The sequence below is a fragment of the Acomys minous genome (assembly GCF_964271855.1).
Source record: "Acomys minous genome assembly, chromosome: 15".
Taxonomy (NCBI): Eukaryota; Metazoa; Chordata; class Mammalia; order Rodentia; family Muridae; genus Acomys; species Acomys minous.
Window position 1 is genome coordinate 47,808,281 of NC_140497.1, and position 24,714 is coordinate 47,832,994.

At 43.2% G+C, this 24,714-nt stretch overlaps 1 protein-coding gene across 5 annotated transcripts in view; it reads right to left on the minus strand.

The window, feature by feature from the left end:
* The window catches only part of PALLD (palladin, cytoskeletal associated protein), a 400,257-nt gene that overhangs the window by 204,738 nt on the left and 170,805 nt on the right, over positions 1 to 24,714 (minus strand). For 4 of the 5 annotated variants that reach the window (XM_084759530.1, XM_084759531.1, XM_084759534.1 and 1 more), the window contains 4 exons: positions 12,064 to 12,242; positions 4,485 to 4,551; positions 3,026 to 3,131; positions 557 to 631 (listed from right to left, as the gene is read on the minus strand). In XM_084759530.1, coding sequence (XP_084615656.1) covers positions 557 to 631; positions 3,026 to 3,131; positions 4,485 to 4,551; positions 12,064 to 12,242 — 427 coding nt within the window. Of the gene's footprint in view, positions 1 to 556; positions 632 to 3,025; positions 3,132 to 4,484; positions 4,552 to 12,063; positions 12,243 to 21,486; positions 21,589 to 24,714 lie in introns of those variants that run through there. The other variant, XM_084759532.1, reaches the window with a different exon arrangement.

The window sequence follows — 24,714 nt, forward strand, 5'->3', positions numbered from 1 at the left end:
ATGACATAGGATTCATTCAACTTGCAGTGTAAATCTCCAACTTAAAACCAATGGAAAATTAGGCTTTTGTTCATTTGCTTGCTTGTTTGTTTTATAAAGCTTCCTAGATCTTTCAAGAGATTTCCTTGGGAGTAAGAAATAAAATTGATTGATGTTTGGGATTTACTGCACAGACCAGTCCTGGCCTCAAATTCTTACATATTCATGCCTCTCTGCCTCCAAGTGCTGGGACTACAGTCATATGCTATGATGCCCAGCTATAGAGAAAGAAAAATTTAAATACTGAATTATGTCTTGCTATTCATGTCTCTCTTGGATTTCCCACTAGGTCAGACATCTGGTTTCACCTGCTTACAGCCATGTTTCCCAGTCTTGCATAAGAAAATAGTCGCATGGCCATTATTCAACGAATACCTACCCATCCCCTAAGGTAACCATGGCGATCTGCCTATCAAGATCTTCTTTTCACATCTTAAGGGCTGCTACATAAAGTCACATGTGAATGAAATTTAAGCACTAAAGAAAACACAGAGAATGAGACTTCCAGATGTCAGACCTTAGTGAAAACAGGAAGAAGGCAGCCCATGGTGGTTCCATCAGGTCGGCAGAGATACGAAGTCGGACTGTGAACCTGCAAGAGCAGAGACACACGGATCGGATTCTCAATATATATAAATCTCTGAGAAGGTAGGCTAAAGCAACCTCTCACTGTGGGGATTGCTCCACTTGAATGGGTTGAGTGTATGGACGCATCGCCATGCATTACCCGCCAGTCTACTCTTACAGCACAGGCCTTGTTCTCCTTCCGCATTTCACATCTGTTACTCTTCTCTGTTCAAAAGGATATTGGAGGTAAGAGTTCCCCGGGTCCCAGGGGGAATCCGAGAGCTTTTAAATGCAATTACCAAATGGGTTTCTGTGTGTGGGACTTCCACAGGGGTCCGTTTAGACGTTCTCTCAGACACTATATTTTATTTTAAAATACAGCCTGGATTCATTGACTCAAAAGGATAAGCTATTGACAATGAAGGGTAAAGTAAATTAGAGAAACATCTACCTATCTTATTTTTCTTTAACGTGAGCTCCTTCAATAAAGGAGGACAGAAAATATAGGGGAAAGAAATAAAACTCATTTATTGATGTGTAAAAAACTCAAGGTACTGAAGCGATGACTGAAAGGCATTCATCTCAGGGGAAGTAAAAGGCTTCAGAGTTGCGAATGGAAAATAAAAGGTAGTGAATGGGTGTGTGTGTGTCTGTGTGTGTGTGTGTGTGTGTGTGTGTGTGTGTGTGTGTGTGAAATTGCATATTTTCAAGTAATCTGGACTTACTCATTTATAAATTGATGGCAATCTGATACCACGTATCTGAATACACCATGGGACATCACATGGTGTGGAGATACGATAGCAGTGACAGACCTTATTCATTGTCCCTGCAATACTTTTCACTGGCTTGTGATTCGGGAGGTCTGTGTCTCACTTTTCACCATCTTCGACATCAAAAGAACACATGGACACTTTTATAGTATTGCCCTGGGTCAGACATTATATGAAATGTCATGAAAACCAACTCAGGGACTCTTCACAGTGGCCCCCGAGAGACTGCGGCTACTATCATCTTCATTTTGGAGATGAAGAAACTGGACCCAGAGGGGTTATGCTTTTGCACAAAAGTCACTTTAGTAAGTGGGTAGAGTTGGGAATCGAACCCAGGAACTTTTCATCTCATTGTCTGCAAGGAGGAAATGATGAGTACTTCAATCACATCTGTGAGCTAGGATGCATTATTCAATGTTCCTATAAAAATAAAGCCATTCAAAATGTACTCTGCACATAATTACAGTGTTTGTATCTATACATCAATGTATATTTTTCTGTCCTGTACTACACAATAATTTGGCCATGTTCATAAGTATCTCAAGTTTTCTCCAGTCTAGTCAGTTACCAGGAAGAAGAAGGCACCGATGCCTTCTGGGCTTTCTGCTACAAAATCTAGCATAGTGCTTAGCATTCTAATAAATACTTGCTGATAACTAAAAGCCAAACTCATGAACAAAAACTATCCATGGGTTTGATCAGAGATAATTTTACAAATATCACCCTGGTTCAGCGGCCTAAAGGAAATATCTACCATAGTGCCATTTCTAGTTGACTTATCCTTGTTGAGTCCTCTCAAGTTGATGAACACAAATGCTTTTTCTCTACTGATTTCATCTTCTATATGTTACTATAAATATGGTATGCAGTAGTTACTATAGTGCTTATAGATAATATTGTGGATAATAAAAGCTGATGAAAGGCATGGGGCTACAAATGAGACAAGTCTCTTAACTAGGGATGGATTTGCTCACCCAGAGTGTCAGGAAAGCCTTCTACTATTGTTGTACTTAAAGATTTACATCATATCAATTATTTATAGACATTTGACTTCTTCTTCTCCTCCTCCTCCTTTTTTTTTTTTAACTTAAAAAATAATGCTGATGGTGATTGCAAAGTAAACTCATTACAGTTACTTCCCGGTGGTTGTACTCTCTTTGACAATGTAGTCTTGCACTGACATAAAACCAATATTTAAAAACAGTATAGTGAAGGCAAAGAATTTGAATTGTTTTCTAACCCATACCCTTTGACTTTCAAGGTTGAAAGTCACATTCCTGTTGGAGTGTGAACTTTACTGGCCTCTTTAAGTAAGCTAATGAGATAGGCTAACTAGACAAATGGACAGAGGGGATGCACACTTGAGGACCATCACACAGACAGAGCTAAGGCAGTGGCTATTTATCTTCTCAGAGACCGCTATGAGAATTTGGCTGCTGATGACTGCCTGTGTGGCTTTGATTACAGATTATTCTTAATGAACAAAAGTGACAGCATTAACTGTTGCCTTTTCTTCCTTCGATTGTTGTTTTTACTAAGCTAACATTGCAAGGGGATGTGTCAGTTAGAAACAAAGTCCTCTTCCTAAAAGGGAGCAGCCTGCTTGCTCCTGAACTCAGCTCCTTATAGGGATGAGGCACAGTTACCTGTTGAGCAGGTACAGATAAGGGCTGAATCACAGCTGTGGTCACTCCTGTCTTCGGAGATGAGGATCCTATTGTCAAGGAAACGGACGTTGTTTTCTTCTGAGCTCTGTAAATAGAGAAGTGAGTGTTAGAATGTCTTTTTCTTCTTCTGCTGCTGCTGCTACTATTACTACTACTACAAAACAACAACAACTACTAATACTTTAAATCAGCAATTGTTCTTTAAAATATTTTTATAGAAGGCCTGGATTTCTTTTTGTAGACTCAGTGTGCTTCTATTAAAATTTGTTTCAGTAGTTGGAATTCATCAACACAGACAGACAGAAGAGCCGTGTCCTCAGCGCACAGATAGAATGGGCTTTAGTAAACATATGGATGGAAGAAAAGTAACAGAGGCAAAGAACACCGATAAAGATTTTCAAGGTGTTAGCCTTCAAAACTTCCCAAGAGAAAACAAGAACCTTCGAAGCTCCAGCCTTTATCAATTAGCAAATATTTGACATCTTTATGGTGAGGGGCCTATACTTAACTCAGTTTCAGTGTTTATTTTAAGGTTAACAGCTGTCCCTTTTGCTGCCTTTGAATTTTGTTGAGAGCAGCCTGGGAATTTTTGTCTCTTCCCAGTGCTCTCAGCCTTTAGTATGGTGGAAGAGAATACCCCTGGGGGGAGTCCACTTCCAGCCCCACCGTGGCCTAGAGGGTGTGACGTCTCTGAACCCGAACTCCACCATAAATCAGGTAACGTGTTCAACACCAGAAGCTCCTTCCGTGTCCGTGATTATCTGATGTTGAGTGGACATGACTTTTCAAACTATACACAGTGATTTCATTATTGTAACAGTATTGCAGGACAGTACCTGCATTAGCATGCAAGGGTCTAATCAGGGAAAGTAGCTTTTTACAATAGATAGAACTATTATGCATTTACTATCAAATAAAAATGATTGTTAGCACATCTTAGCATCAATGGAGCTTTCTCTCCTGCTCAGGTAGGCGCGACTATACTTTTGTAAAATAGAGGCGACACTGACGCTGTGTTAGTAATTCATGTCTCTGTAGGGATGAGCAAGTTCTGGCCTTTTCAGATATAAGGTCTATCTTGTAGAGGTTCTTTATCTGAAAGAAAATCTATTTCTGGCCCAATTAGACACTTTAATCCTTAACAGTAGCCTAACTGAATTTTCTCTCAGTGTGACTGCTCTTGTCGTTTACTTAGTCCAGTGGCCATCTTTGAAACTAACACAGCACTTGGCCTCATTTTGTATACTGACGATGAACTGCAAAACCTCCACCATTTAAACTCATATGAAGTGAAAAACTGTGTCCCATTTCCACGCGCTCTATCTCCGATGGACACGACTTGACCTTTCCCAGCCAAGCACACCCAGCTTCAAAAACCCAACAGCTCAGTTGCCCCCTCTTTGTCACAAGGGCCATTGGGGAACCCAAAGGCACTCACTGTGGCATAGCTCCAGCTTTTGGTACGAAAGGTAAGCTCTCACTGTCAGAGTCCGTTGAACTGGCTCCTGGGAAGACATTAAAAAAAAAAATCATGACACAGTTAGGATGTGCAGTCTCAGCATCTACAGAGAGTACTGGTCTTCATTTGTGAATAACGACACGCAAAGTCTTGTCTGTGTTACAGATGGACATCATAATTAAGGATGAGTCGGTGTCAAATCAATTTTTATTGTCATTTCTTCAGAAAACAACCTCTTAAAAGTCCTATTAATAGCCTGCTCGAGACCACTGTGCTTGCAGGGATGGATTTATTATTAGCTTCCTTTTTTATCACTCTGGCCATCTTAGCTATCCTTTTACATGGCTAGAAAACTATGAGACAGATGTGAGTGCCTTTGTGGAAAAATGCCCGTGGTTTTTAAACTTTAACCCCGGGCGATCACATGGTGTGGGCCTCCCAAGGCTTCACTGCTGTTAATCAGAAGCAGCTTCTCCCCTCTTCCTCTGAGTGTGATAGCACCTCTACTGCAGTAAGTCTCTCAGGTCCTTTGTTGACCTTGAGAACAGTCTTGCTGAGGCAACTGGATTGGAATGTTTGTTCTGTCTCTTCCTACTTCTTCCGTGTGGGTGTTCTTCACCTGGCTCCTGTGCTACCACGAAGGCTCACACCTATCCATTTCTTTCCTTCCCAAATCCATCCTTCTCTTACGTCAGATTAATTTCTCCCAGCTTGCTCCTTTCCTATGAAGCCATGGAGAAGATGCCTGACTTCCAATGAGAACTCCTCATTTCTGACATTCAACAGAGTTCGTGATTTCCTTTTACTGGCAAGTCACGTGATCCCGATCCACAGATTGTAATGTGATCATTGGGCGAACACTGCTTAGGGAGCTGGGCTGTGGTCCCAAAGAGTGTCAACATATACACAGACCCTCGTAGAGTCCTTGTGAGCATACAGAGAGAGAAGCAAAAACTAAATACCTTATATGGCAAAAATCAGGAAAAGACAAAGCAGGAGAGGGGCGTGGGCAGTGAGAGGAATGGAGTAGGCTTGCAATCTCAAGGAGGGAGCAAGGAAGGCTCACAGAGGATCAAGGGGAGGGAGAGGGTAGCCCGCCTTGCCAGGTTTCAGTTTCCTTGTTTGTACCTGCAGTTCTGCGACTCACTTTCCTCGGACACACTCTTGCTTTTCTGTCGTTTTGGGATGCCATTTTGCTGTCTTCTCTGGATTCTCAGGGCTCTCTGTTTACACCGAGGTGCCTGTCACCTGTCACTTCTGCCAGAAAATATTCAGTCCTCTGAGAACTGAAACTAGGTTAAGAAAGGAACCACCAAACTGTCAACAGTTAATATTTACTCAGCAGTCAGCTTGGCTCATAGCACTATTGGATTGTTAGGACCTATTATAACTTCACCAAGAAGTAAACCGTGCTCAATTTATAGGCAGGGAAAAGGAAGGGCCACGCTGGTAGGAAACTTTCCAGGTGGTGACAGGCTGCACTCTGTTTTTGAATTGGCCCCCACCCGCCCCCATGACCTTCTAGGCTTCCTGGATTCCTCAGAGTGTTTAGCTCCATGCTTGCCCAGACCTGGCCTTTAGCCTCTGCCGGGGTGAGTGCACGCCATTAGGGAATTGCAAGACTTGTTTGGCCAAAGGGAGTGGAGTATGCAGCAGAGGAAAAGAGGCAGCATGTTGGAGAGGCAGCACTTGAGGCCAGGTAGATAGATATATGAGGCAGGTCTGGAGTGCTGGAGACGAAGGGCCTGGAGTTTATTGGCAGGGCCTGAGGGTGGTGATGGCGAATGAGCTGCAGGATTAGCTGGGGGGAGGGGGGGGTAAATAGAAAAAAAAAAAAACCCAGGCAAACACATGGAAGCAGCCAAGGCAGGCTTTAGAGGGAGGAGGAAGCTTTCACTCTAATGAGGAGGTGGAAGGGGCTAAGCAAGGGAAGCCCTGAGGAGCTACCAAGAAAGCCTGTTATCAGCATGGGCTGGGCTGTTCTGAGATATCAGCTTAATTGGAATCATAAAATTGACTTTAAGGGGAGCAAAGTCCTGTGGATGTGGTCTCCGGCTGTTTCAGAGTGGTCAGAAACATGGGAGAAAAGCAGCTATGTTCACTTGACTCCAAACATTTCTAACATGTAAAAAAAAAAAAAGTAATTTTCCTCTGATGCTTTCTGTTTTAAAAGATTTTCTTGTTTAATAAACTTAGAGTGAGGGGGCACGCACGCCATGGTACACATGTGTAGGTCAGAGGGCATCTCAATGGAGTAGGTTCTCTCTGTGCACTCTTTTATTCAGGCTCTGGGGAGCACACTCATATTTCCAACCCTTCCATGGCAAGAGCCTTTACCTGCTGAGCCGTTTTGCTGGCCCCACTAAAAGGTCATTCTTACTGGGTGTGGTGGTTTACACTTCTATTTCCATCACTTGGGAAGCTGAGGCAGGAGGATAGCCTTGAAGTTGAGGTAAATGTGGACTTCTGAAGGAGTAGAGTCTCAGACTAGCTTCGACTAGTCTGCTGCTGACTGAAGGAAGAGGAGGAGGAGAAGGAGGAGGAGGAGGAGAAGAAAAGGAGGAGGAGGAGCAGCAGCAACAGCAACATCAGCAACAAACCCGATAGGGTGAACAACAATTTATTCTGAGAGCCAGGCACTGTGATACAGGACTAGACTCGAACCCCAGCACAAAAGGATTTTTGTGAGTTCAAGGCCAGGCCGGGCCATGAAAGGACAGACTTTCTTGGCTTGTAACTATAGCACCAATGTGGAATTCGTGATGAGCATATAAAAGACCCTGGGTCTCATGCCTACATTAACGCATTTAAAAAGTTGTCTTCCTACTTTTGGCAATTGATCATCAGAGGAAATAGTTAAAAGTATCGGTATCCCCGGCATGTGGTCTGCACCTGCCCAGCCCTTGTGGAATGCAATGTCACCTTATGGCTCAGGTGTCAGAGCAGCTGTGGCAGGCTGTAACAGACCAAATCTTCACAGTGCCCTTCCCTCACCTGAGGGCAATTCCTCTCTCTCTCTCTCTCTCTCTCTCTCTCTCTCTCTCTCTCTCTCTCTCTCTCCCTCTCCCTCTCCCTCTCCCTTCCTCTCTGCAAGTCTCCCCCCCCCCCACCTCTCTCTCTGCAAGTCTACCCCTGGGTGTTATCTGCTGGTCAGAAATGTTCATGACTTGATTAGGTGCTTAGGAGACAATAATTTAAATGAAAACAAACAAACAAGCCAGATGCTAAAGACTGGCTGAAGTAAGGGGCACACAGGAAAATGGTAGGAAATGGCAACGTACCCAAAGTGACTTTTGGGTTGGAGTATGCCTTGGCGATACAGTGTATGCTTAGCATGCATGGAACCCCGGCTTCAGTTCCCAGAAACACATACATACACACAGAGAGAATCACAGGTCAGTCAGGCTTTATATGATTTACATCTTCTCTCTCTCTCTCTCTCTCTCTCTCTCTCTCTCTCTCTCTCTGTGTGTATGTGTGTGTGTGTGTGCGTGCGTGCACATGCATGCACACAGGCTTTAGTTTTTTGTTTCGTTTTTTTTTTTTAAAGGAACATACTATTTTTGTGATCTTCATAACAGTCAGCCTCACATGCCAGGCTCCACTCGACGATGGACTCCCTCGATTCTGACAATGATTTGATTTTGAAGTACAAAGCCACTGTTACAGGCCATAGAGCAATCCATTAGCTTTTTACAAAACATTAGGAAAATTATTAAAATATATGCTATGAAGACCAGCCCAAGATATTCTTTAACTCTTTCAGGTTCTTCTCTACACAAAATCTCAAACCTAGCAGAAAGAGTATGTGCTTGGATACCCGTGTAATGTCAGACACCGGTGCCCCATGTAATGTCAGACACTGGTGTACCATGTAATGTCAGACTACGATGCCCCATGTAATGTCAGGGACCAGCGCCCCATGTAATGTCAGGGACCGGTGCCCCATGTAATGTCAGACACCGCTGCCCTCTGATGGTGGCATCTGGGGCTTGGCCTCATGGGAGCAGAAGGAACATTTCCCCATGCAACCTCATGGCCTACTTCCCAACCTGGGCACCTAGCACTGAGCAAATACAAGCTGATGCCGAGCAGTACCTGCCCCCTCGCATCTCTCTTCTGCGTTCCCGCCCAACCTCCTCATCTTCTTCTTCTGATGCGGACTTCCTGCTCTCTCCTCCAGATCCACACTCTCCGTGCTCACAAGGTCCAGCTCAGCCCAGCTTCCTTCACCCCACATTTCACAGCCACCGCCCGCCCTGTTCAGACTTCTTAAAGCTATACCAATCCCTAGGATTCATTTTATAATGGTAGGAGGAGGGAGTGGTAGGAAGTTGGGATGGGTTATTTCTCGTGTTGTTTATCTTTCCTATTTATGTGTTCTCGGGACTATTCCTTTACTATCTAGCCCAGGAGGGGTGGCGCCTCTTTTCCTCATCTGGTATTCCCGTGAGCCACATTCTCCTCCCTCCTTAAAGGCTTTCCATCTTGATGTTCCTTTCTTCTGCATAATCTAGTTTTCCTCTTTACTGTGTCTTTTCATCAGCATATAAACTTGTTACAGTCATGCCTGCCTGAAAACAAACTGCAAATAACCCATCCTTTATGACCTCATACGCTCTTCCAGATTCTGCTGATGTTTCTGTTGGTGACTTGGCCAAACTTCCCAAATGACTATTCAATGACTGCTACTGCTGTCACAGTTGGCAATCTTTTTTTTTTTTTTTCAACTCATGACACCTCATTTTCCCACCCCCACCCCAATTCCCTCTTGCTAAAATCACCAACAGTGTCCACTGTTGCTAAAGTCAGTGGTTTTGCTCCTTGACCCCATCTGACTTTTCAGTAGAATGGACACTGTTGGCAAGTCCCTCCTTCCTGAAGCCATTTCCTTTTCCCCAGGTAATGGTTAGTTTCAACTGTCAACTTGATACAATGTATCATCTGGAAGACAGTGAGAGATTGTTTGGATTAGCTTGGTGAACACTGTGAACATGTCTAGTGGAGGACTGTCTTGATTATGTTGATAAACTTGGCAAGACACGGCCCACTGCGGGCGGCGCTATTCCCTAGGCGGGGGATCGTAGGCCAGTGCAAAGAGAAAATTAAGCAATAAGAAGCTTGTAAGCATTCACTTCTTTTCTGTTCTTGACTGTGGATATCATGTGACCAGCTATTTCAAGTTCCTGTCACTTTGAATTTGCTGAAGTAATGACTTGATGCCTGGAATTTTGAGCTAAAACCAATCCCTTTTACCTCTAGGTTGCTTTAGTCCCGGCCACCTGGCTGACACCTGGTGCCTTCGGCCTTGGCATGGGTTCCCTTTGCCGGCAGCATCCTTCCCCTAGTTTTTTTGTTTTTGTTTTTTTCTGCTCATCTCCACTGGTTTTCAGTGAAATGTTACCTGTTCAGAGTGCCTTCCCATTCACCCATCCCATCACTGCCCTTGTTTCTGTCATAGTCCTGCCAGGTCTGGATTGGTAAGGGCTTTCCTGGGCCCAACTAGTAGGTTTTGAAACATTAAAAAAAAAAAAAAAGAGGTTTGTTGTTGCTGTTGTTTGTTTGTTTCGCTTTTGCTGTTGATATTCAAAACCCTACAACTTCTTTTCTTCTGGGAGCCCTCCAGTGTCTCCTTGCTGGTGCAGAATGCGCAATGTGTTTGAGCAAGGCCCGAATCCCGCCAGCGTTGGAGTCGGCAACTGCAAACATTTCTTACTTCAGTCTCACAAATGTGCCTGCGCTTGTTTCTCCATCATGTCGTTGTTCTCAGGGAGAAATACCGTTTAAAAATTTCACCTAAAACTTTAATGTTTGCATGTATTTAACAAGGTCAGTGCTAGCCAGTTTCTGTGGTGATTTATGTTATGCTTGGGAAGAGGAGTCTTATTGGCTCCTTATCTTGCTTTGCCCGGCTCCTTTACCCTCCCTTCCGTCTATCTGAAGTTGCACCCTATCTAACCTCACAAAAACTGAGGAGCAGGGGCCTGAGAGAATTTTGTGAGTATCATGAGAAAACTGAGCATTGGAGAAGAAAAACTCCAATATATTTCTAGCAAGCCTCCAAGCAAATGAGGTGGTGCACTGGAAAGTGTTCTGAATGCACAGGAACGAGATCATAATCTGCAAGCAGGGTTTCTTTCAGTCCCTTCCCCCACCAACTGTGTTCTAGAATGCCACAAGAAGTTCACCGTAGAGCCTACCCATTAGTGACACTTACTAATAACTCATTATAAAATGCGAAGTCTTTGGTCATTAATTTTTCACTTATGAAGCACTTGAAAATACTTATCAGTGTGATGGAGCGGTTAAGACCGTGGCCTTTAAGCTGGCGGAGTCCTCTTAATCTCTCTGGGTCTGTTTCTCATTTGCAAAATGGAAGTCAGAAAAATGCCTCAAAAGACTGACAGTGGAACTTAAATCAATGTATCTGCAGGCCTGTGTGTGCGCCTTACAAGTGTCATACAGGGAGATAGCTGTTACCCCTGAGCTGTTTGCTTTCTTAAGAGGAGAAGGCTGCTAGAGGTCCCTGGAGATACTTGTGCAGAGTAGAAGGTCCTTTTAAAAGCAAAGGCGCCAGCGTTTAGTCAACAGTATGTGGGACTTTAAAAACTCTTTTTGTCAGTTCTTGAAGGCGCTCAAGACCAGAGTTTAGACCTCATTTTCTTTCGATTTAGTAATGAAATAGTATAATGTAATTAGACAAAATAGCTCAAAATTGGAGATCAACCTATAGAGGCCTCAAGTAGTTTTATGCTTGTTCCAAATTTTAACTATAATTTTAAGAGGCAACTGATTTACAGGAGTGAGACTAAGTTGTAGATTTAAAGGCAATCCGAGAAGTGTGGTGTTTAAAGTGCTACCAATTATTTAAAACTATTGATACTGATCCCCCCCAAATAGTTATATTATTTAAACTATGATCCTTTGGTAATCAAACTTTCTAATTTCAGGAGGTTATGTCTTGTTAAAATATGATAAATGTGTTTAATGACTGAACATTAAAAGCATTCTATTTTCTCAAACAGCTCTTACACCATCAGCCTTGGAAATTATCTCCATCAGCTCATTCGAGTTCATGGTTAATTAGTGGAGATAAGGAAGTCTTAACAAAATAAGCACAATGCTCAAATTTAACAAAAGTGAAAACATTTCAAAATACTCATCACTTGTCATTCCCATGAGTGGCTTTTTATACATCTTTTATAACTTTGGATGATAATGTATTTTAATTACATTTTTGTACTTCATTTACTTGAGGGGGGAAGGCTACCGGTAAATTGGGTGCTTTATATTGTAAATAAATTCAAGTTAATGTGGTGGAGATGAAGAGGAACAAATGTCAGCATTCGACACAGCTGATGCGTCCCTAAGTGTCAGAACTGTTCAAGGAAGAATTTGATGGACTTGCAGAGTTTCTCAGGAGAAATGAGGTTTAACCCCTCCCCCACTCCCCGCCCACTGCACAGCATCATCGTTTGCACTGGAAAATTGTATTCACAGAATGCAAGGATGCCTAAAGGACAGCCGTTCACATTTCTCCCCTCCACACTCTCCTTACCTTCAATGAACACCTCCGCGGACGTAGTGTCTGAGCCGCTGGGGTTTGTAGCCAGGCACGTGTAGCGGCCTGTGTCGTCCTCAAAGGCCTCAGCAATGACCAAGGTGTGCAGCTCCCCACCTTCGCAGTGGATCTGAACGTCAGGACTGTTGTACAGCTCCCTCCCCTCACAGAACCATCTGCAGGACAAGCAGAGGGCAGGGATGACAGAGGAACGGGTGAGAGATACAGTAAAGCAGGGTGCTAGGCAAGGTTCATGCTAAGCTAGAGCTGTCTGCTTGATGGAAGATCTGCATCAGCGTTGCTCATGGAAACTGGACCTAGACTGCGAAACTGATGACTACACATACATATCCCAGAGAGATTTTCCTTGCAAAACATCTTGCACATTTTAGTAACCTTAAAATAAGTGACCTTGTTGAATGTATAGAGACTGTCCGGTTACAAAATTAAGGGACTAAGACCTCAACTTGTCTTAGAACACGTTTTATAATGGAGAACTCGAATGATCATTATAATTTTACCCACTGTTCTTATCTCAGGAAGTGCAAGCAAGGAATAAAAATTTCATGCTCAAATGATCTGCAGTATTCAGGGAACATAGCCATTAGTGAAATTTCTATTGCCCAGCAAGACTTCTGAGCACTGGGCTGTACAGGATCCAGTGCCTTCTCACTTCTGATACTCACAACAGTTTCTAGCTGCACTGAGCTGTAATTCACTCTTGCTACGCAGAGCTTTCTTTTCACAAATGGTGGGAGAGACTGCAGCTGATTGACACAGGTTCCCTTCCACAGCCTTTCTTCTGTTTCCCTAGCTCCTCAATGCAAAGGCAGCTGACTGCTTTTACACAAAACAAAACAAAACAAAACAAAACATATCTTCCCTTCCCCCCCAAAACCTGCTAATATGATCTGTTCTTAAAGAAATAGAAAGGGATATGCTAATTTAATTGAAGATTCTGGAACTGCATTTTCCGTTCAGCTCCCAATAACACTAAAAAAATTGTTTCTGGGTCTGATATTCGGTAGAACTCTAAGGGCTTGGCATCCTTTTTGTGAAAATATCATGACATTGGAGACTAACTATTTTATTTGGAGTCACAGGGTGTAGATCTATATTTAATTTGAAAGCAAAGTTAGTGAAATAAAGGCGCTTGCTAATTCCCGGAGCGCTAACGCCCGAAGCCATGTTAGAAACCTCATGCCATGCGGCTACTTACAAGAGAGTAGCCATGACTTTGGAAATTCAAGGTTATAGCATAATGAGTCCATACCCATGCACCGCTTTACTCAATGTGGCTCACATCATTTGGGGTGGGGGTAGGGGTGGTGCCAGAAACGGGCAGTCTTTGATTCTGGGTCACGGTGTGATTGCTCTTGTTTGCAGAAAGTCTTAGAGATCCATCCAGCTTAAAGCCAGGCTTCACCCCCACTCTTCTTTTTTTTTCTTTTAATCACAACCCTAGTCCAGCTCAGTACCCACCAACACTCAGCACAGTGTTAGCCTTACTTGATCGCCCTGTCTCTGATAAACGATAAATTCTGCGTCTGTCATCAGACTAATGCTCCTGAATTTCTTGCAACTGTCACTCCTTAAACTTTGGGTCTGTCCTGAATTGGTTTCCTTGTCACTTCTCCTTAGCTTTATTTTCTATCATTCTCTTTGTGATAAACTTCCATGTCTGGGCTCACTATCACGTCACTTCAAGGGTTACTCTCCTACCATTCCTACCCACACCTTCCCTTCTCCGGAAGGCCCCTCTGATGCCCTGCTTGGATCCTTACTACGAAACAACTCCTCCTCCAAGGCCAAGCCAAGATCTTGTTCCACAGGCAAAGCTGCTACTGACCACCCAGCTGCTGAGTGTTGCCTCAACAGAGGCAAGGAATCCTAGTCAATAAATTCTGAAACAAACGTGGAGTTTGTGTATCTGTTCTGACTTTAGATGGTGTTGGCTTCCAGGAAAAAGATATTAAGTCACTATGAAGGGGAAAATGAATCATGGGAAGGTACGGGGAGGCTGAAGAGGATGGTGCTGTCCAGGGGGTGGAATGTCCCTCAATGTGAGGTCTTTGCCAGCTTCATGAGGATGAGCAGGATCTCACCCCTTAACTCAGCGTATTTATAACCTGCAAGCCTGTTTTAGCACGGTTGCCAGCAAATCCCGCTTTTTATAGTTTTGAATGGCCGAGAGAGGAAAAAAAAACAATGAAAAGAAGAATAATATTTTGTGACATTGAAAATTATAATAACCTCAAATTTTGGAGTTAATAAAGTGTTTTTTTTTTCTGTTGAGTATATCCACATCCACTCATTTATATATTGCCCATGGCTGCGCTTGCTTTATGGTGATGAAGGAGGAAAGGAGTTGCAACACACTGCCCAAGCCTGAACCTCACTTTCTGGACTTTCTAGGAAAAGTTCACCAGTGCTTGTTTTCTTTACTCTAACTGTAGACCTCGGGGCAGCTGCCTCAGTTCCACCTGGGAGCTGGTTAGCCATACAGAACCCTGGCCCTCATGTCAGGATCCCTGAGTGCTTCATTGGAATAGAACCTTTAAGCCCAGATCTCATAAGGTCCTGGCCTGTTAACTTCACAATAGCTGACACTTCAAAACTTGGACCATCGCTGGTGAATTAATAAAGGAACATGTGTATCGAAGATGAAAGGGCTGAACGGGCAATTTAAATCACAACGGTGTCATAGGTTTTTGCTTTAGAATGTTTATGTTGAGAAGTTTATCCTCTCTGACCGAGTCCAACTGAAGTGTACTTCACAAGTATAAACTTAAAACGATGTTGTTAGTGAGCACATGAGGAGAGGAGACCAGTCCTGCCCACTCTTCATGTGCCTTGTAGCTGATGTAAACCACCTTCCTTGCTAAGCTAAAAGAACCTTTGATTTTTGACGTCTTGACAGCCCACATTAGATTAGATGTGCACTATAGTCATGTTTGTTTAGTTAAGTTTGCACAAAGTCGTAATTCTAACAGCTTCCTGGCAAAGAACTCAGCACATTCAGTATTTAGAGAGGAGTTGAAAGTCAGGTCTGTTGATCAAACGCTGACCCTCCTAAAGTTTCTCCCACATTAAACTCTCATTGCTAGAGGAGTTTTAAGAAAAGCAATGCTGGCATGGTAATAAAGCACGGCCAAGGCAGTGACATTGGCCCACCCGCTCCTGTGACAGACATCACTAATCAATCAGAATGATGTAAAGGGTCAGAGCCTCGGCAAAAGCTCTTTGGGCAGACTACAAAGCAGATGAAGTCAAAGTTTATAGTGACACATGATTGCCATCATAAGCTTGGTCTCTTTCTAGAAAACACAGCCTCCCATTCCTCTGGCTCTTGATAGTCAAAGTCCGTTGGTTAAGAGGGGAGCCTGGACGGAAACATGTAGTATGCCTAACAAAGAGTCTACTGGGTTAGAGTCGCATTTTTCTTGCTCTTCTAAATTTGAATTCTGAGAGGTCATTTATCTAGTGAGTAATATACTGGACAGTGCATTGAAAGATTACATTCTTAGTATCTCCAACTTCAACCACGCTTGGGAGTTTCCTTCAACACTTCTACTGGTACATGCAGTATATGTGTTCAGGTGTGTACTTTCCTGTGTGCAGATGCATGCTTATGCCGGCTGGATGCCTTCGCTATGGGTCTCCAGGTTTTGAGACAGGCTCTCTCACTGAACCTGTAGCATCACACACACCCTTTGGTCAGATTGGTTGGCCAATGAGCTTTGCAGACCTGCCTGTCTCTGTCGCCACAGCATTGGTGTTACACGTGCAGCTGTGACATGGTGCATGAATCCAAACTCAGCTCCTCATGTTTGTGCACCAGGCACTTTACCCACTGAGCCGTCTACTCTGTTTTTGAGACACAGTTTTGATACGTAGCCCAGGCTGGCTTTGAGCTTGTGATCTTCTTGCCTCAGGCTCCTTTTTGCTGGGGTTGCAGGTGTTGCCAACATGCTTGGCCACACTTTGAAAAATTTTTTTTTCTGTTTTTGCTTTTCGAGACGGGATCTCTCTGTGTAGCCTTGACTGTTCTGGACTCACTTTGTAGACCAGGCTGGCCTCAAACTCATAGCAATCCACCTGCCTCTGCCTCCCAAGGGCTGGCATTTAAATACCTGCACCACTACATCTGGCAACATTTTGGGAATTTTTAAATAACAAAGTATTAAAAACATACAAGCGCAAACTTGTAGTTGCAGTGAAGAGGTGGCATAGCTTTGAAATGATAATACTTAAAAGTAGTATAGTCAGATGATGAGGAAATATATGTGGAATGGCTGTATCCATTGTTCACTTTGTACATAAGACCTCAGCTCACGTAAAAACTCACTGCATATAAGAACGTAGCTTTGTCTCACAGCAACATTGTGAAGTCATTGCGATTATATTTTCAGATACAAGTGACTCTCATTTATCTATAGGAATGAAAAGAGGAACACAGACTACTAAACCTACATAATCTCCATTATTCCTATTCCAACCATGCTTTTGTCTCCATCTTTCATCAAGTTTTCAACTCTGGATACAAACATGTTTTAACAAGTTTCCTGATTCCCACTTTCTAATCTTGGGGCGCAGCTGCGAGGCAGCTAGGTAGCTGAAGCACAGTAAGGGGCCCCAGGGACACAGGAGAAGCCACCCTTGAAAACTTAGTGTGTGTGCTAAGACCCCTGGAACAGAAGGAAAGGTGTGAGTGTATGCACGGGTGAACCTGATGGGACTGGCTTTCAGACTTCAAGGCCATAACCAGGGTGTGAAAAAAATCACTTTGCAGTAACTGGAAATAAAAGGTATAGGGTTAGGTTCTATAGTCACATTCATCCATTTATTCATTAGTTTGTTCAGCAGTTATTTACTCATTAACCAAGGGGCTTGCTGTACATGAACTCCCATTGGGAAGTGCCTGGGAACGCAGCCACCCACTACCTATCTACAGGCTAACAGAGGAGAAAGGCTAGCTAGAGGCATCTAAGAAGCTCTGCTTCCTTCTAGGTTGCAAGAGAGTTTAGACTCCTTCAAAGATCAGTCTAAAAATGGCTAAAGATTCATGCTTACAGACATAGAAACTTGCTTTGGATAGGAAGACTTTGGTCAAAACCAGTGTACTGAAGAAAGGACAATGTGGACGGAATTCACAATTCTCTCTTTTTGGCCAAAAGGGAACACAGAACATAGGAGGAAAATGAACTGGAGTATTTAAAGTTTTGTGGGAAAGCGTATTGATTTTATTCCTGGCTAGGTTTTGAGTGGAGTTTTTATGTCTGTATTTCTTTTTGTTACTCAGTGCCCCTCAGTACCTGGAAACGCCGGTACATTCTAACCTCAAAAGGGGTTCAAATGATGGCAGTAGTGGGAAGTGGTTGGACTGAAACCTAAGAAGGTGTTTTACATAGAGCAGTTTCCTAATTCATTATTCACTTTTTGTATTTCAAAGTGAGGCTGGGGGGAACCACTCATCTGCTGGGAATTCAATGGTGTCTTTCTGCAGCCTTGGACTTGCTCAGTTAGAGGTCAGAAAGGGTCAGTAAGGGACTGACCTCAGGGGACTGTAGCTGCTTCTGAGCATATAAATGGCCGTCTCTCAGAACTGCCCACCCTGTTCAATCTCGGTTGGTAGATGAAAAGTTAAATGTTAATCTCCCTGAATGGTCTTCCTTTTGGGCTGGCAACTGGGAGTGGGGCTCAGAGTGCATGTTGGTGCAGGGGTGTTCATCTGTAAATGCGCAGAGAGCTCAGATTCTCCATGACAGAGCTACGAATGTGACATTTATGAGCATAAATGCAACTGATAAAATGAGAGAAACCACCAAGCACACCAACAAAACATAATATGTCCTTTCCAGTTGTAACATTCTTGGATTTTAAAGTCACATACAGCATCCCTTGGCTATGAGTTGACTGATAATTCCATTCCCATGCTACCATTTAGCAAGAAATATAGATTTTATGAGTGGCAATGTCTTCTGGCCATTTTTATTTTATGGAACCGCAACTACGCATCACAGAAATTTTGTGTGTGTGCCACATTTTAAATGTGTGGCTTTTAAAATGAAACATCTGATTTATAAAAGGCAGAAAAGCCTCACCAGTGAATCTTGACTAATGCGCTCTAGTGCTTCTAAGCAAAGTGGTAAATCAAAGGAACCAGTTGATGGAAACAGGAAAATGTGCACTGAATAAAAACTTTTTAAAACAGTAGAGGTTTTATGTTCTCATCTAAGTCACTTTTTTTTTGTGTGTGTGTGTTCATGGGAAAGTAATGTTATGCTGAAAAGATAACTCTTGATTTAAAAAATTTTTTTTCTTTGTTTGTTTGTTTCTTTCTTTTTACTTTCATTGGTTCCTGGAATGATTTTGCTTCAGAGATGTGCTGATGCTGAGTGTGGGGAGCAAGCTGAGCACTGAGCTGCACTTTCTCTCTGAATGCACATGTTTCATTCAAGTCCATGGCTGAAGAACACTAAAGAAACCACTTCATTAGCACCATTCGAATGAAAATGAAATAAGGAGAAAGGGAACCCCAGAAAGATCCAGGTGACCCATTCTCCTTAAGGAATGGTACAGCTCTGCCACGAACTGGAGAGCCACAAAAACAAATGGCGAGTTGGGCCCAGCATGCACTTTATTTATGCCTGAACTCACAGTTAGGCCATCGCCATCTGTAAGCACTGCATTTTGTACATCCTCAGTTAAACACTAATTAATTTTTATGGAGCAATTTTGGTCTTGTCACCAAAGATTTCTTAATTTTTCACATATGCTCATATTAACCACAAGATGTACCCATGTTTATTCTGTCGTTTGGATTTATGGGCTGACCGAATGAGCTCTTGTTTAAATTTACTATGGCTGTAATTTCATGATTGCTTAGCGTGAAGGGCAATAGCTAAATCTATGTGGACGGCAGATGTACTTTAACCCGACTGTCCTAAAGGGACCAATAACCCAACCGGCTTTTTGAAATTCAAAGCCCAGGAAAATTGGATAAGATAGATTATAAACCGAACTCATGCCTAGCAATTATTTTCTCAATATTCACTTTATCTCCTCAGGGGGGAAAAGAATAAAAATGAAAAAGCAAAGCAAAACAAAACAAAACAAAAAACAAAAGAGGACTGGACCATCTCAGATAAGATTAAACTTTAAAAAGGATTTTTATTTTGTTTTGACCATGAATGATGGTTTTGTGACTACACGTTATGAGCACAGAGTTGTTTCACCACTATCCTTATAAAACAACTATAAAATCCTCAAGTTAAGTCTATACCAAATATTTATGCTGCCAGAGCTGTTCAAATCATGGATTGCTCCTAAGAGGCTCCCATCAGTGGGGCAGCAGGAAGGCCCTAGTATGGGGACAGTTAGCAGCCCTGGCTCTTACTATGCCTGGACTGTGGAGCCAGTAAGGCCACTGTGATCCCAGCATTCCCTCATTTGACTTTACTACATTGTGAAATCCGAGATGTATTTAACTAGTGTCTCTTCCAATGGGTCCCAAGAAACTAGTTCTGCCGCAGGTTGACCAATAACACTGGAAAGTTCTGTAGCCAGAGACATTTACAAAACAAAACATCCGTTTCCACTACAGGGCTTCCTAGAGCTCAGACTGTGCCAATGTACAACCTCTCCATGAGGGAACTATGTCGGGCATCATTCTCAGTCACATTTGACTGTGGAACATGTGCTTTGAGAGTCATGCTGAAGGACCAGGGTAGTGGGAGACGCGTTCTGGAAAAAAAGAATGTGAGCTAAGATTCCATCTCACTCTGTGAGAGTGGAATTTCATACCTGGCATAAATTTTAACTTATAAGGGTTTGGTGGGGGGTGGGTGAGATCCTCAATACAACCCCCCCTATGTCATTCAATTACAGACTTTTCTTGTTACACCTGTTGGTTTAAAAATCGGCTCCTTCTTACCCCTTCTCTACGCAAGCACACAAATAAGTCAGCATGACCCAACAAGTCGTACTTCAAAGCTACACTGTGAAAATTTGTACTAAATTCTTCCAAGCCCTCAAAGGGGGGGGGGGGGAGGAAGGGATGGATGACAGAGCCTGGGAACTAGACATCGCATGCATAAAACCAGCTAGAGGTGCACACTCAGCGATTTTGTTGCTACAGCTATGGCAGGTACTTATTAGCTATTGTTGTAACTTGGATGGCATTCCAAAGGGGATAAAATGGGAGATGTTTTATTAGACACTGCTGTCAATCATGTACGTTCTTGGAACATGTCCATCGAAATACAGCGATTACCTCAGACTTATGAAACCTAAAGGGCCCAAGGCCAAATCTGAGAAAAGGACATTGGCTCTTCTTGGTGTCTTCGACTCTGGGATTGCAGAAGCCAAACTGCAGTTCATGTGTGGACTCTCAGAGCCCAGTTGTATGCCTATGCCTAATGAGAACCAGCAGCAGCACTGGGCACAGCTTCTTTCCTCTGTGGGAGAGCATCTCTCTCAACAATCAAGGTTTCTTGCCTTAAGGGTGCTGCTGCTAGCTAGCTGCTCATGACTCGAGGCAAAGGGAAGAAGAAACAGAATAGCAATAGAGACCAAGAAGCAAGGGCCCCTCATACCACTTTCGAAAATGGTGGCCCCATTGTCACTTAGGGAGGCCTTTCTTCCTATCTTTCACTTCTTCAGGTGAGCTTCAGTGGGCAGAGGCTCCATCAGCTGAGGAAAGAGAGTTGCTTCAGCCTGTTAGAGGCTGAGGGGCAGTTCATGGCCTCCTCTCATAGCTTGCTGGTTCTATCCTAGTTCACTGTTATCCCAAGTATAGCCAGTTAATTATGTCAAGAACCACAAAGCAAGCACCTCAGCCAAGCTGCGAACGCACAGGTAAACGGGCCCTGCAGTCAGAAACGCTGTGTCAGGAGTATGTTCTCTTCACACGTGAAGGCTCTTTCACAGCTACCTTCTTTCAATGCCACCGTGCCTCCTGTATATTTTCCCTGTGTTCCCTCTACACGTCCATATGCAGTGAGGCTAGCTTTCCAAGGGGATCAACAATAAACGAAGTAACTGCTGAAGAGAGCATGCTTTCAACTTAAGAGGGAAAAAAATCAGGCGTGGGAGGAATTATATTGCTAACAGAGTAAGCCTTCTGCCTGGGATAGTGCATGGCTTCATAAAATAGACGCAGCAACATTCACACACACACACACACACACACACACACACACACACACACACACACACACACACACACACACACCATACCTATGCATACTACTACCTAAATTAAACGTGTAACACAATCCTGGAAAGCAAGTTCCTAAGGTTCTCAGCCACTTTTCAAAACCCGCTTGCCTGATTCTAGCCTCACTGCTCCTTGCTCACCCAAGTCATTCTGCAAACCGCATCTTCCTCCTCAGCCCACCGTTCGGATCAAGTACATACTTTTCAAATCTGTAGACAAGTGAGGTGTTTTCCAAGAAAGCTGCCTTCCAAGGCGTCTCTTCAGATCTCCCGGGTGTGTAGCTACTGCCTGGGCAGGGAGGAGCCTCAGGTGTGTGAGGAAGAACAGGAAGTCAGAATTTATTATAGGCCCATGTAGCTAGGCATTTGAATGACGAATCACGTGGCATTTTCACTTTCAGTTGGTTGTTCTGGGCAGATCGTCTTAGGCTGACATTTTTTTTTTTTCCTTTTAAGTGTGAGGATTTGTATTCTGACTTACAGACATAAATTTTTCCTTTGGGGAAAAGTACATGTTTTTATTGCGTCACGATGAGAGTATTTCTGATTACACTTAGAACTCCTTCCCTTCCCTGGCAATGTACCATCACAGAGTGCTTCCACGCTGTGTGGCCCAGAGGGATAGTGATGTCACAACATACGACATGTAAAATTTGGGATTATGAGTAATATAGCCTTGGCTAAAGACAAAATAAGTGAGTAAATAAATGAAGTTACTAATTTTAAAAATACACAGGTGACCCCTTACCATAGAGCAAAGGCATCTATGAGGAGTATGTGACACTGAGGGAGGAGGGTGGTGCTGGGGGAAAGGCTTTAGCATATGTTATTCATTTACGGAAAGAAACTGTCTTATTCCTGTACTTGGATAGCAAATAACATAGATGTACTTGGATGTTTTAAAATGTGACTGATGATAACATCTGCATATATTTGCTTTGCAGCAAAGGACAATGTCCGCCCTTAGAACGCGTCCTCTGGGTGAGGATGCTAACTTATGAGTAAAGTAAAACATCTCTGGTCTCTGCTTCAGCCACATCTCTCCTTGGAGATTCAAATCTGTGTACAGATGATGAGAGCCTTTTCTCATGAGCTTATGACTTTGATGAGTTATGTGTTAAGGGAAAATTTTTAACAGAATCATGCTTGGTGCTATATAAATGTGGAAGGTAGCATGATGTTTCACATATGTGCCTCTGCTTAGTTTCTTTGGCCAGACACGGCCTTAGCATCCCAAAGGCTTTCAGTGTTTCCTTGGTCCACGGTCTGTCCACTTTAGCGGGAGTTGGTCTTGTAATTGCTAGTCAGATCAGACAGAGTGATGGCTCGGTAGATATCGCATTGACAACCCGAGTTTGAACCTCGGGACACACATAAAAGCCTGGTGCAGCGGCTGAGCCTGGAATCCCAGCGCTCTTAAGGCACAATGGCATGTGCAGACACAAGTGGCGGGAAGAACTGTGATTACTCGGCACAGTGGCAGAAAGAAGAGGGACCTTGCCTCAAAGACAAGGGAAGGGAGAGGACCAAATCCTGCAAAGTGTCTTCTTGACATCCACTCTATGGCACCTGAGTGCTTACACTCCTACACTTAGCAAAATACATAAATAAAGGATCTTAAAAAACAAACAAACAAACAAACCTGTCAGGCCAATTTTGAAAGATTTAGAAAAACCCCTCTGATTTTTAATAGCTAAAGTTATGCCATGTGTCCCAAGTGGAATGGGTTGGAATAGATTGGAATAAGTCAGTGTGAGTTCTCTGTCGCTAGAGAACTGAAGACGGGAGGTGATTGACGGGGACGGTGTAGAAAGAGCTCAAAAGCGAGAGGGATAGACAGGTCACCGAGACACTGTGCTGATCAGGGTTGTAGCTTGTCTGTTAGTAGGTGGTTGAGGGTTGAAACATGAACTTGCTATGAAGCATCTAATGTCTAGAGTGCAGGATGCTAAGAAATATCAGAGGTCTCTTAAGTGCGATGTGCCGCGTGGATTGTCTTCATTTAGCCAAGACAGCACAACAGGGGGCCTTTTAATGAGAATTGTTTATTACTTGTTGAAGGGATTTTATATTCAAAACACACACACACACACACACACACACACACACACACACACACACACACATACACAGAGCATTGTTTCCCCTTTTGTAAACAGAGTATGTTGTGAAAATATCTTCAAAAATGACTTTATAGTTTGTAAAAAAAAAAAAAGCAACACATAAATTAACATCTGACATGCAGTGTCTTCTCCCATAAAAAGGATTCTGCATTTAGTCATTTTCAATAGTAACTATCTGTGTGTTTCCATTTTTTTTCCACAGGGATCATACTTCAGCGTCATTTCGTGGACACCGAGCTGCTAGCTTTTACAAATGTGTCTGTTAGAAAATCACGTGCTAAGTTCAAATCCAGTGAGGTGCAATTTAATTTTCCAACAGCACACCTGAGAGCACTAAGGAAACTCTTAAAGTGTTGCTGCTAGACCAGAGAAGAATTGTTGAGTAATTTATTTTGTCCATGTGCTTTGATAGCTTTCTATCCTGTCTTTTTTCACTTGTTGATATCTGTTTTAGATTCTCCCCGACTCCCAAAATTCTCCTCATGCACATCAGTTAAAAGTAGTGGAACTGTCACTCATAATTATGTCTGTGAGACACAGATATGTTTCTTCTCTTGAGGAGGGACTTGCTACTACAATCACATTGTGTGGGGGAAGCTGTCTCTCAATTTAGTAATCCCAGGCCCTACCTCCAGAGGCAGCATGTTTTCCACATCCATGTCTGCCCCATTACCTTAGGCACCATTTATTCTCAGTGCTAAAGAGTAATAGAAGGATCCAGAGGGTTCTAGAAACCTACAAGAAGAACATTATGACGGGCAGATCTGGGCCCAGGAGTCCTGCTCAAACTACGGCACCAGCCAAGGACAATACATGCAGTAAACTTCGAACTCCTACCCAGATCTAGCCAATAGATAGGATGTTCTTCACAGTTGAGTGGAGAGTGGGGTCTGACTTTCACAAGAACTCTGGTGCCCCATATTCGGCCACGTCCCCTGGATGGGGAGACCTGGTGGCACTCAGAGGAAGGATAGCAGGCTACCAAAAAGAGACTTGATACCCTATGAGCATATACAGGGGGAAGAGGTCCTCCTCAGTCACAGTCATAGAGGAGGGGAGTAAGGGGAAAATGGGAGGGAGGAAGGAATGGGAGGATATGAGGGATGGAATAACCATTGAGATGTAATATGAATAAATTAATAAAATATATTTTAAAAAAAGAGTCAAAACCAACCAACCAACAACTACTACCACCACTACCATCAACCACCATCACCAACAAAACCCCAAACAAACTAACAGCCAAGTGCTCATAATATGTGACTTTGGGTTGGGATAAGCTTCTGTATGTTCATGGTTGGGTGCA